This window comes from Solanum stenotomum, chromosome 1 (assembly GCF_019186545.1).
Source record: "Solanum stenotomum isolate F172 chromosome 1, ASM1918654v1, whole genome shotgun sequence".
Taxonomy (NCBI): Eukaryota; Viridiplantae; Streptophyta; class Magnoliopsida; order Solanales; family Solanaceae; genus Solanum; species Solanum stenotomum.
Window position 1 is genome coordinate 13,296,105 of NC_064282.1, and position 14,444 is coordinate 13,310,548.

Below are 14,444 nucleotides of genomic sequence, written 5' to 3' on the forward strand. Positions count from 1 at the left end.
CAACTTTATCCTCTCAAATAAGATGAAAAGAACACCACAAATTATAGCAAACTATTTAAAGTATAGTACTAGGTTTGATAATTACGTAAATAACAATAGATATTCCATTTCTATCCCTTTCAATCAATTTCTTGCAAAAGTGATAGGCACAATGGTTTTTACTTTCTTAGATTTATAGTTGATATTAGTGATAATTGTACACATAAAAAGGTAGTTAATTAACACTTACAAATGTAACTAACCATGACATGGATGTGATATTCCTACAAAGTGATCTTGTTCTACACCAAGGTGTGGAAAGAAATAGAATTTACTCTCTCCGGTGATGTATAACTTGACACACACCTTTAAGAAATAATAAATAAAATGATAATTTTACTTTATCACCCCTAATTATTATATCTCATCTAAATATTGTAAAATGAATTGTACTTAATAATAAAGGTAAAATACGTATAAAATAATAAATTACTCTTAGTTTTACACCGGCGTTGTTGTCAATTTTGGGTGTGCAATGTATTCTAATCATTAATAAAGCACTCTTAATTATCAAGACATGTCGAATGACTTTTCCATCGTAGAATCCATACTTTATTCAACATTTTTTTCCTTATTACCGACGAGTAGAATGGACCAATCACGGCAGAGGCGTATCCAAGAGGGGGTCACCGGGTTCACGTGAACCCATGCTTCCCTCCTGAAATCATACATAGTAGTGTTATATTTTTAAAAAATATTCAAATATAGATATGTGAACCCACACTTAAAGTATTATACCGTGCGATTATGTTGGGTGCACCTCTCTAAGTGAGGTTAAAAAACTGAATCTTTTAGTTATCTTGTTTTATTTTCCTTTTTAAAATTGGGTAATGTCTCTCTAAGTGGTTTGACTAGGTAAAAATAACTTTGGACCTATAATTTTAAAATTTTAATTATTTTTAGTGATAAGAATCTAAATGTTAAATCGATCAAATTTATATTTTAGATTCACCTTTTTGTAATAGTGCACCAATCATCTCAAAATTCTGGATATGCCTCTTAATTTTATCAAGGCATGTAAAAATCCCCCATTCTGAATTTGTCACTACATTCTCAATAAAAGACGAGGTATGACTAGTTAGAGAACGTGATAGGAACGAACACAACCTATTTACTGATACGCCTTTCTACTTTTAATATGTCATCCTTCAACGTATTATACGCCAATGATAAGAACACTTCTATTTGTTGATATGTTTTTTGACGTTTAATACGTCATCCTTCTACGTACTGTAAGTCAATGATAAGAACACTTGTATTTGTTGATACGTTTTTTGACATTTAATACGTCATCTTTTTACTTACTAGTCCAATAAACGCTGATATTCATTGATACACCTTTCAGATTTTAACACGTTATCCTTCTACATACTAGTCTAACGACCAATGAGAAAACGCTATAAGATCACCAATATTCATTTATACACCATTTCATTTTTAATACGTCTTCCTTCCACCTAATAATTAAACAACTAATCAGAAAATTGTATAAAAACACTTACGCTCATGATTCACGTTTTAATATATAATACGTCATCCTTCTACGTACTAATCCAACGACTAAACAAGAAAACCATACAGGGAAACTAATATTCATCGATACCTTTCAATTTTTAATATATCATCCTTCTAATAGGATAATTAATGCATATAGATCTAATAGGATCCAAACCATCCACGCATACCACGTGGTTTCCTCCTACAACCTACATGGTTATAGCAAAATGGCGCTAAAATTAAGTTAATTTTTTTCCCCATCCGATCAAATGTTCGATATCCACATCAAAATCCAACTAAATTCAAATTCGTGTTGTAAAACTTTACATGATAAAGCACTCCCTAACTAAGACGACTCTATGCCTAAAGAGATTCGACCTTAACACTCCACCACAAGTCACAACCATTGTTGGTAAATTAAGATAAATTTTACCATATCTAGTTAATCCGCTTTCATTTTATTTTCCTTCCAACTTTTTTGTAAGAAGGCAACATTTGTGTATATTTGATTAAAATAGTACAATAGATTGTACTGAAACTATATTTACAACATATCACAAAGAGAGAAACTGAATCAAAATCCTAACAAATAACATAAGATGTCTATGATTGACTCAGTATCCTTTAGGTAGGTCTGTTTGCACCAGAAACAAAAAGTCTAAACACCAAGAAGAAATGAATAGAAATAATTGTTGTTTGATGGCAGTTACAACTTCATGTGGTGTGTGCTTTTTTATAGCATAATGAGTTTACAAACATGATTTCGTAGCTTCGGGCGGGCATTCTCACTTCTGCATTCTTGCTGATCTTAAATATAACAGGAAAACTATACCTACTATCACTATGAGTGTAACTAGATCTCCAACTAAAACGACGACAATAAACAACAAAATTTCTATTGATGCACTTTAGCATCATCGTGCACGGTAGAAGAAATCAAGAAGCTGCTAATAAGATTTGGCAAATATTGCAACTTCATCTGCTGGATTGCCTGTCATCAGGCACTTCTTTGGTCCCTCAGGCTGCTCAAAAGGGAAACATCTAATGGTTGCACCTGTTTCTTCTTTCACCTTCGATTCTTCCTCATCACTGTTTTTAAGTATGGCATCAACACATGAGTCCCATATTAACGACAAAATATATAAGCAATGAACTATAGACACCAGACACAAAAAGAAAAGAAAGTTATAAGACGAGGCTTACCCAGCTGACCAAGGCCCCCTTGCCCATTTTCCTTGAGCTATTGCCTCCTTAAGCTCATCATATGAAGACACGTCCACAATGTTACTGGAATAGTATGATTGTGCAACAGAAAATCAACAAGAAACTCAATATCCAACAAAGAGAGATGCATGAAACGCAGACACTAACGTCTAGAGCAAATGGCAATGCGTAAATCTTTTTGCTTACTTGGAAATCACTAGAAAATAGTAAGCAACCCTACAAACCGTTTTCTAGGAAAACATTTTCCTTCCTGTAAAAGGTTATCCAACTAATGGTACAAATTCTGAAGGAAATGTGTCCACTACAAGTTATCATCAAAGACGATTGGAAGAAAGAGTGTACGGCAGAAAATGCAGTTCATTCTATTGACGGCAAAATAACAAAATGGTTAGAACTTACCTATCACGAAAAGTTGTTGCTCTTTCCAAAAGGGATGATTGAACCTCATTCAACTTGTCTTTGACATAAGCCACCAGGGCGGACGGCTCCATGGATATTCCAAAAACTTTCCCTTGCTTTCCAGGAACATCTCTTCTAGAGATGACCAGGGTTCCACTTAAAACATCTCGGGGGCCAATTTCAATCCTCAAAGGGACTCCCTACATAGGAGCAGGGTGCATTACAGAGTACTATCAAACAAAAAACTTCATGCTTGTCCCTAGTGATGGTGGCTGATAAAGCTTAAAACCATGTACACCAACTTTCAGCACAGATTATATAATCTTAATCCAAGAAAACTGTCAGGACTAGGAACTTGATGCAAGGAAGAGAAATTGCATCAGAAACTAAGGCCTACAACCTCACAAGCATTTTAGAACTGCCAGTGACTAAAGCACCTAATATTTACTTGATGAAACACTAAAATGCATGTTTTCTCAGTTTTATTTTGGTAGTCATTTCCTCTGAACTATAGGTTATTATCTTGTAACTTCAGAATTTCTACAGAGGTCAATACATACCTTCATTTCATAGTAGTTGAATTTCCAGCCAGGTGTTCTCTGATCAGAGTCATCAATCTTCACTTTTATCCCTGCAGCTTGTAAAGTTTCTTTCACCGAGGATGAAGCAGTCAGAACTCCAGCCTTCTCATTGTCCTTCTTCCATATTGGGACAATAACGACCTGGGAGCATTCAACAAGAAAATATTCAATCATCATGACCCACAAGCCGAAATTGCTATCTACAGAATGCCTTTATATGCATTAGTACACAAGATAAAGGAAGAAATACAGCTAGAAATCCCAAAATAGAACACATAGCAGAGAATAAACCAGACCAACTCAATTTTTGTCCACCCATTTATTCAGAATTTCCCATTATTGTCATACTACTTGAGCATGGTGATTCACAATCAAAACCTTTAATGCCATCACTCAACAAATAGACCAAGAAGTCACAAAACCTGAGACAAGTACTCAAAGCTTGCTAGCTATGAAAATTAACCAGTTAAAAGGAGGTTTTAGGAACCTGCACAGGTGCCAGCCTCGGGGGTAGCAGTAAGCCAGCATCATCCCCATGTGTCATGATGATACCTCCCACAAAACGAGTGCTTATTGCCCATGATGTCTGCCAGACATGTTGTCGTTGCCCATTTTCATCTGTGAACTGTTAAAACATTAAAACTGTTATACTAAAAATAACTGGTTAACAAAGAGGGTGCTAGAGCTTCAAGCAATATAATTATAGAACCAAAACAGAAATTTTAGTACTTCACAACGTTGGCATACTATACATGAGTTGTTGCATGGTAAAAGTGATGTCATGGGTTGGTCTCAGAGGAAATACATATTGGACTATGAAAAGGAATCACAGGAAATCACACAGAGGAATCAGTATTGCCATGTTGACATTAATTCTTAAAAGTGCAAAATGGAGACTCGAGCATAAGAGTTGGTAATTTCGACACTTGTATGATTTTTTTGACAAGGATAATTTTGACACTTGTATGATTTGTGATCAGAAAAATATCAGTAATCTTGGAGGAGACAAGCCATGAAATTTGGAGGATAGAGAAGTTGTAGCACGTAAATCATAAGTGAAAGCCAAAGACAAGGGACATACGTACTCTCCGATATCTGATTGTTTTATCTTTTTAAAAAAACATGACTTTAATGAATATTAGATCTCTTGGCTCAATCGTTTAAAACTACGCCAGAAGTTCACTACTCTGACTCATCCTAACAGTTAAAGATCACAACCCTTGGCCAACCCAACCATATTTGACTGCTGATATTGAAGCATGTTCAACAGCAACATGATACATTTCATACCATATAAAAACTGAAATGATACTTAAAGCATATGAGAATTCACTACAAAGTGTCATAAATACTTTGACTGAAGGCAATAATCAACATATTCATATTGTTACATTCCAAATTTACCTGTGTTCCAAATGCACGGGAGAAGTTCTGACCAAGGTTGTGGCTTGTGCCTGCCTGTAAAGCCTTCCTATCTCCCATCATTGCTTCAATTGTATAGGTTGTTGAAGCACCGGCAAACGTCTCCACCCTCGATTTCCTACCTGCAATAACAGGTATTGCAGCTTGCTCATAAGCAAATTTTGTATATACATCGATCATCTGCATTGCCTGAAGTACAGCAAGTAGCAATGTGTTATATAAAAACACTAACTGGAGAATACTCTGCATATAAAAAAGATAAAAACCTCTTCTTCTGCCTCTTCTGCAGTAGCATGGGCAGTATGGCCCTCCTGCCAAAGAAATTCAAGCGTCCTAATAAATGGTTTAGTTCGCATCTCCCATCTCGTGACATTTGCCCACTGAAAATACATAGAATGAGATAATATGATAATAAGAATAGTTTCACTTCTTAGAGGTAACACAATAAAAATGATGGATGTGATTGAAAGAACCTGATTGATCATGAGAGGAAGGTCACGGTAACTATGAATCCACTGAGTAAACATATGATTCACAATTGTTTCACTAGTAGGTCTGACCTGCCAGAACCTCAAGAAGGTAAAACATCAAACCCATACTCAGATCATAATGTTGAAATACAACCGGCATTGAAGATGACATATCTTAAATTACGTTTTCTTTATTTCTCAAGAAAAATATTTCACAAAAAGATGACGCTCCCATTTGTCTATATTAATTTTTCACTTTTTATCAAAACAACATTTGGTTATACATTGGAATGATTTTTTGAAGAAAAACAAAATTGAAGAGTTTCAAGTTTGGAAGAGTGATTTTACCTGTTTTTCAAGTGGAATCTCACAAAGTTTTCAACTTTTTTTCAAGTTAATGCATATGTCCAAACACAACTTAATGTCCAAATACCCTTTCAAGTTTCTTCAAGAGTTCAAGTACTACTTTTTTTCAAATATCATATTTTTTGAGTCCAAACGCCTTCTACACATCTTTAAAAACTAAAATTTTAACTGGATATTTTCAAACATTGAATGTTATGCCATGCTGGCCTTTAAAGCTATTTGACATGTGAAGGTTGCCTGCCTATGTTCAAGAATGGAGGAATTTATTTTCTTCTTCTTGGTTTGGATGGACCAAATCAGCTACACTTCCAAGAGGTGGAGGCATTTTCAATTTTTCCTTGACTAGGTAAGGGTCATATTTGCTACTTACCAGCACATGTTTTTTCCTTTTCCACTTCCCTCAAATCCCTTTTATCGTGGTACAACATGGATAAAATAATCCCTAACAGTGCACACACCATTTTACTGGCACACTATACTAGAAATATCAACAAGTAGCAGAAAAGTAAATAAACATGATAGAGGGTAGTGACACTTACCACAAGCTTTTCTTCAAGTTCTTTTCCTCCTCCAACAGTAACAAGAGCTAATTCTGGACTGAAACCCTCAACATGACTAGCTTCTTTCTCAATGAAGGAATACGGTATAAACTGAAATAATAATTGCATAAATGACACGTGATTAGACTAAAATAGCAGGCATAGATATCCAATAAAACCACAATATTAATAGTTTTGAAACCGTAATCAAAAGAAAGATGTCATGTTAAACTATCATAATACTCTCCCTAGACGAAGGCGAATATTTTTTTCAAAGCAGATGAATTTGCAAGGGAAAGCCCACTAGTTTCATCTTATACAACAAGATACATAATAACTCAAACATCAACCAATAGACAACTCCTAATCCACCGGGTACCAAAACATCAATTTTCAAGTCAGATTCATAATTACTAATTAATAAAAGGAGAAGAAAAGTCAAAAGATGATGACTCCGCATGTTGAAAAAGTAACTCCACCTGAGGGAAATACATGTTACTGTGTCCAGTTTCCTTAAACTTCACATTCATGTACTCCTGCACCAATCAACAATTAACAAACTCAATCAAAACAAAGCTCATAAAATACATTCAACCAAACAAAAACCAGACAGAAAAGAAAGAAGTTCCAAACCGAACAATGGGGCTTCAATAATAAGATCAAACCATCTAATCTTCAATTCATGTTGGACATTAGTTCCTTATTTTCTAAAAATGCAATCTTTACCTACTCAAAAACTATAAAAGTACATAAGCCACAATTTTCAAAAATTACACATATTCGAGAAAATAATCAACGGGTAATTGAAGCAAATGCAAGAATCCCCCGACCCTGTTCTCAAGAAAAGAAGAAAATGCTCAGGGTACTCCAAAACTGTTAGTAAAATACAAACACATTAAGGTAATTCGTTTTCTTTTTTATTGCAAATGAACAATAGGCTTCGATAATATGGTCAAACATATTACCCTCTACGTTTTGAATTCATCTCAGGCCTTAATTCCTTACTATTTAACTTAGAAGTACTAAAACCCCACAATTTCAAAAAATTAAAGAAATTGAAATTGCCCTAAAGAAATACAATTATTTAGCATTCAATTAGTAACATTACCATGTCAATATAAAGGGAATTGAATTGATGGATAATTGAAAGGATACCTGTATCGCTTCCCATATAGCATAACCATAGGGTCGAATAACCATAGTTCCACGAACTGGACCATAGTCAGCAAGCTCCGCATTAGCAATAACATCCAAATACCAAGCATTAAAGTCCTGGGAACGAGGAGTTATCACTCTGTCTTTGTCTTTATCTACAACTTTCCCCTTTCCATCTCCGAGTTCTGGAGCTACCACTTTCTCGGTGGTGCTCTGCGCCGAGAAAGGTCGCCGTAGTGGTAACCGGAGGTGGTGTTTCAGTGGAAATATCGCCGGCGACGACCTGACGGAGGAGGAGGAAGTGAAGATTGAAGTGAGAGCGGGTAGCCTTAGAGCCCCCATTTGGATTTCTTTGTGAGTGGACTCTGGAACAAAGGACTACTAAAGGCCTTTAGATGAGGAAATTTAGAGAAAATCACCAAAATGGTACCAAATGTTTGAGAATAAGTTCAAAATAGTCCCTTTAGTAGTAGTAATAAGTTCAAAATAGTCCCTTTAAGCTTTAGGTTTGTCGAAAGTTGACACTAATAAATTGAATTAATTTTTATCGAACTTTATTTGTTAAATTGGATAGGAATTACGCAAAATAAAATTAGGAAATTAGCTTCAAGAGATACAATTTTTATAGTTTATGTTATTGTTTTGTTTGTGGGTAAAAATGTTAAATTTATTATCAAACTATATGAAAATTGAAATGGAATAAATTTACTTTCTTCTAATCGTTGGGGTTAAATTATTTAAATATGTCTTCAATGTAAAGGTCAGATTTTGCTTATAACCTATGCAAATGGGAAAAAAAAGTTGTTTTTTTATTTTTGAATGATAAAAGCTTAGTAACCAATGATGTGATAAGTTACACAATTAACAATTAATTTTTTAAAAATAAAAAGTAAATTTAAATTTTTGGAATTGTTTTCATTCCAGGGCAAATTTAAACCTTCCTCCTAAATTTGAGTTTGAAGATTTTTTATCCTCCTTTGTCTCATCATTATATTATTCCCGTTATCCCACTTTCACCTACACCTACACCTACCATTCCAATAATTGTATAATCAGATATTTGACTATGACTAATAATAACAAGATACATTTAATCTCAACTATTAACAGTGGACAATTTTTTCATTTTGCATAATTCAAATATAAATTGAATCTTTTACCCTTTATTTATTCTGAAGTTTAGTGCAATTTTCTGAAAATGTGCTTTTTATTATTTATTTATTTTGTTTTGTTAGTATCTAGTTTATTTTTATTGTTCATATTTTAGTATTTTGATGAGAACTCTTTTAGTATTTATGATAAAAAAAAATCTTTGCACTTTCCATTAAATTTAGCGGACATCAATTACTCAGGTTATTTGCTCTTTTCTTTTTCTATAATAGATGTAAAGTAACCTTATGAAACAATTAGATACACGTGTTTGTATCAGCATAAGCTTAATATATGTTATTTTATTTGTTTTAATTTGTGTGACATCTATAAAATTTGCAGAGTGAATTAGTCAACCAATAATATATATGAATTATTTAAAAAAATTAATTTGTTATTGTTTGATTTATACTACCTTTTACATAATTTTTAAATAATATATGTTACTCTCTATGTTTCGATTTATATGACACTGATAGAATTTCGAGAATAAATCAAATATTTTATATGGATTTTAAATATTTTAAGTTTTTAACTATTGTGATTTATAGTAATTTTAATATAACATAGTATTAAAAAGATAAAAAGGCAGATTAATTGAAACGAAAAAAAATAGATATTAAAATTTTAAAAATACCCTCGACTAGAAGCAGGCATGTCGATGATAGTTGTCTGCTTCCAGCCGCTTCTGTATAGTAATACTAATAGCATAAAAGATACGCTAAACTTTAAAATATTTGACCAGCTCATCAAAATTGACCAACTTATAAGTTACAAAACTAATATTATTTGTCGTTCCATTATCAAACAGTGTTTTGAAATTAGAGTTGCAAGGGGTCTTCTGAAGTAGAATTAGGGTTTTCATTAAAATATGTTAAAAATAGTAAACTCATAAAAAGGCCTAAGGAAATCAACAAATAATACATGAATATAATAAATATTTCACTAGTAGCTTGTCAGACCCTTGATTCAATTATTTTCTATAAAAATTGAGTTTAGAAATTAAATCTCGGATGCACTCAAGATTCATACAATAATGAGCACTCAATTAGTAGAAAAGGGAGAAAGTTAACTTTGGGAGAAAAAAAAAAGGATTTTCGAAATATTTGTTACTAGGGCTCTGTCACACCATCACTTTAATGATTTACAACTTTTCACTAACAATAGTAAATCGATAGGTGTCATGAGAAAATTCTCTGTGAATCTAGTGATGGAAGAGAATGAAAGTACTATGATTCAACAATCACCTATCTTAAATGCATGTAGCTTCGACATCTGAATTGTTTTACTAGAAGAAATTTAAGTCCTATTAATATTTTTTAAAGTATTTTAAAATATATTTAGAAATACGAAAAATTACCATCAATATATTTAAACTTTCTTTGTATGATTGTACAATGTAATAACTTAATCAAGATTCTTTTTCGCGGAGTGTTACTCTCAAGGTAATTTGACAGTATACGCCCTATAATAGTAAAGTTTTAAATATCATCCTCAATTAGAAGTCTTGCATTCAAGATAATCTTGAAATGAAATTGTCTTTAATAAAAAGTATTTTACACCATATTTGATTGATTAGATTGATATTTTGTACTTTTTAATGAAAAATTTAAAATACATGCAAGGAATTAAGGTTATCACGTCACTCATAAATCACACTTGATGAACTCGTGTTGTAAACGTGACATATAAGGCGTAATCGACAAAAGTAACTTGTAAAATGCATTTATAGTATAAAAATCAAAGATGTAAAACGACAGTAATTGCTTAGCAACAAAAATAACCGATTGTAAAGACAATTTTTAAAAAATTCTTCTAATCGCGACAGACATAACGAGACACACTTATAACCTCACGTCGTCTCAAGTCTCAACTAAGGAATGCAAATTCGCTTTCTCCGATTATATTTCATCCATTTTCCTCCTCATTGAGAAAAAAAAAACATTTTATCATTTGATCTTATAGTGTTTCGTTAGATAAGAACAAATGTAATAAACACTAATAATTCCTAGCTAGAGTATTCGAATGGAAAATAAATATTTATTGAATGCTTTCCTAAATTCACTTTTATTTTTTGTCTCAAATTCAAATTAATAAAAGGGAAAAAAATATCAGATATATTACTCTGTTTTTCTTTATTAACTAAGTTTGTACGGCTGTCTATATCATAATCAAAATATTTAAAATATCCCTCATTTCGATAGTCTCCTAAATCAACCATAATATTTCGATTTCAATTTATATTATCCATTTTAACTGAATTCTCAGTTAAACCCAATTTATAATTCAACAAAACTGAAATCTAAACAAATAATAAAATACTATATGATGTGTTTTGTCCCAACATCAAGTATATGTCATTATACATACGTAAGTGTTTCAAATAAACAAGCTACCACACAATTGTTGCTTCTTAAACGAATACAAAAATAAATAAAGAGGCAACCGAATAGGAAGAACAAGGCAATTGGACCCCAAAAAAAAAGTAAGAAAAAAACGTTACAAATTATATGGAAGACAAAAAACAATTGCTGGACCTTTTTGTTTGTTTGTTTTTTGGTGTGTGATTTGCGGTGGAGTGGTAAGTACTCATCAGAAATCTCGAGTTCGTGTCGCCTTTGTTAGGGAGCACTTTACCTTCAATGTGGGACTTTATAATGTGAATCCAAATTTAGTCGGGTTCTAATGGAGTATTGAATACTAGATGGGAAACAAAAAAAACTATTTAAAATGATTCTATGTTTTAAAAATATATATAAAAACTTATTGTAATAATTTAATTTTATCAGATATACTAATTTTTCTTTGATTGTAAAATAATAGACAATAAACTTATTGCTTGATAATATTGTTATTGTTTTGATAGAAGTTTTATGGTTCAATCTTGAATATCATCCTAAATGATTTTATTTTACTTATATAAAAGTTGCTTAGCAAGCCGTTGATGATCGTCATGTCTGCTTTCGAGGCTAGATTGATCGATTAGTAGTTAATTTTTAATTTTTTTTATAATTCACTTTAGAAGCTTTAAGTTTTTATAACATAATTATTATTTGTATCGATAGCTCAACAAGTAAAATTTTGTGTTTTTTCTTAAGCAAGTAAGGACTTCTATAGGCATGAAATTTAACTTGTGAATATATTTTATTTCCTACCTGTTTATGAAAAATCTTTAATGATTTATTACAATTTTCCTTTATGTAGCTTTTTGCCTTCTTATTAATTTTTTTTGTTTTATTTTTACAAAAGGTTGTCATGAAATATCTCTAATTTGGTATAAAAAACCAAGGCTATAAAAAGTATTAACTCATGATTATTTACTTGGTAAAGTTTACGTTCTAAAAAATTGAGTTTTTAAAGTTCAAACGGTTCCTATATTTTATTTAATCTCGTTTTGTTAATTTAAAAAATTAAAAACGAGCTTAATTTAATGAAAAATGAATATAACCCGTTTAAGTAAAAGCAATTAATCACTACATAATTGTTTATACTTTTATCCTTTGTTTGGTTGCGGATACCTAATCCCAAAATTAATAATTAGTCCTGAGATAAGTTATTTATATTTTTGGGTGGAATAGTAATATTGGGATAGTTTTTTCCAGTATAAAATAGACAAAATGACAAAAATATTCCTTTAAACTCTTTTTTATACCTCACTTTTTATGTCTATGTATATTCACATTATTTCTAATATCATGTATAATAATATTCACAACTTTCACTATTCCTTAATTTTGTGATTATTCTTCATATTTTTTCAATAAAAAACACTATATAAATATAATTTTTATTTATGAATTTATTTCACTAATTCTTATGTTTATTTATTTTGATTTCTCTACTACCAATTACATATTTTTAATTATATATTTTTACGAACTTAAAAAATTGTGTTTTATTTATTAATTAAAATGAGAGAGAAAACGAAATGCTACAATATTGAATACAAGCATCCTATGCACTCTAATTAGTCTAATATGTTAATTTTAGGTAGAATTTCTATTGTTAGTTCACATAAATTTTGAAGTAAATAATAACATGAAATATGATTAAAAAAAAGTTAATTTTAGTATTTTACAATTTACGAGTGATAGTGTTTAATTGAATAAGTTATTTTACATTTTAACAAATTTAAGATAGAAAATTTTATTCTTAAACACATATGGTATAATTATGGGAATGCATACACAAAAATATTTAAGCTAAATAAGATTAAAAAATTTACTTTTAAGAATGAATAACTAAAGCTTGCAAAGTAAATATAAAAAACTAAACAAAATGAAAGGTATTTTTGTAAACAAACAACTTATCCTTAGAATTTATGTAATGCAATTTATTTTGAATGCAACCAATCAAACAGTCAATAAGAAATAATCGCATCATAATTAATCCCACCATAACTTATCTTAATATAACTTCTTTCATCGTAACTACTCCCATCATAACTTATATTCAAACCAAACTACCCCTGTTTATTTTCCTTTCAATTGATAGCTTCTATCTTTGTTGCATTTCTCATTTTTCGTAAGGAAAAATTGTTGCAACAAAAGGATTCACAAACTATTTAAAATGATTTCAAATTTAATTAAAAAGATGCATGATCTATTTAATGCTATAATAACTATTAATCTCATTTTATTTGACATATTAATTTTTTCATTGTTCGCAAGATAATACTAGATTAGTAAATTTATTAAAAAGATGTGTGTAGAGAGCGGAAGAGACTTGAAAATATCAAATATATTTAAATATTTTGGTAGAATATTCATGGTTCAATTTTCAATATCAACTTAAAATGATTTTACGAATATATAGACGTTGCTTGACAAACAACTGATGATCGTCATGCATGTTCCCGAGACTGAATAGATTCTGTAGTCGTTTCTAAAGCTTTAACGTCTGTTTTTTACAATTGAGTTGATTCTTCGTGCTGTCAGATAGCACGTGAACTTCTTTTATTTCAGACAACTGAAAAGTCCCCACTCAATGTTATTATTGTACAACTCTTTAATGTATTTCTTATATTTTATCAGCCTCGTTTTTTATATCAAAATTGGGTTACACTCTAGTTGTGTTTTTGTAATCCATTTTGTGTTTTTGATTAGCACAAATTTAATTTCTCAGTGCTCTTTGTTACTACTATTTTATAATTAATTACTATTTACGGGATCATGTTGAATCTAACCTCAAATATAAGGAAAAATTTTATTATTTTCTCTGGCATTTTAGGTAAAAATTTTACCAAATTCGATTAAAGTTACTTTTGTGATATATAAAGCGAAGTTAAATAATATTTTTATGTAAAAGAAAAGATTCAGTAATAGCTTTTGATTATTAGCACTAGTTCTTTTACTGATCTATGATGTTATTCCATGGTTAATACTTAATAACATTATATGTTTCTTTTTAGTTTTCGCCTTATAGTTGTTAGATAAAAGTCTTTAATAATGTTTGGAAAAAAACTTGTGTCGATTTAATATAAGAAAAATTGTGTTCAAATGTTTTAAAATACGACATTGAGAGGGAAAAATAAGGTTAATCCTAATTTTCTTTCAAACCAACAAAAAATTATGATTATTTACTTGATAAAGTTCGTAGTCTCA

At 30.9% G+C, this 14,444-nt stretch overlaps 1 protein-coding gene across 1 annotated transcript; it reads right to left on the reverse strand.

Moving 5' to 3' along the window:
* Positions 1-2,106: 2,106 nt before the first annotated feature.
* LOC125867735 (proline--tRNA ligase, chloroplastic/mitochondrial) lies at positions 2,107-8,056 on the reverse strand. The gene is made up of 11 exons (XM_049548307.1): positions 7,693-8,056; positions 7,017-7,073; positions 6,538-6,648; positions 5,636-5,722; positions 5,429-5,542; positions 5,145-5,351; positions 4,228-4,365; positions 3,720-3,881; positions 3,160-3,359; positions 2,740-2,823; positions 2,107-2,625 (listed from the first exon to the last, which is right to left on the reverse strand). The coding sequence occupies exons 1-11, from the start codon at positions 8,032-8,034 to the stop codon at positions 2,484-2,486; spliced, it is 1,644 nt and encodes a 547-aa protein (XP_049404264.1). The 5' UTR covers positions 8,035-8,056; the 3' UTR covers positions 2,107-2,483.
* Between the last annotated feature and the right edge of the window lie 6,388 nt (positions 8,057-14,444).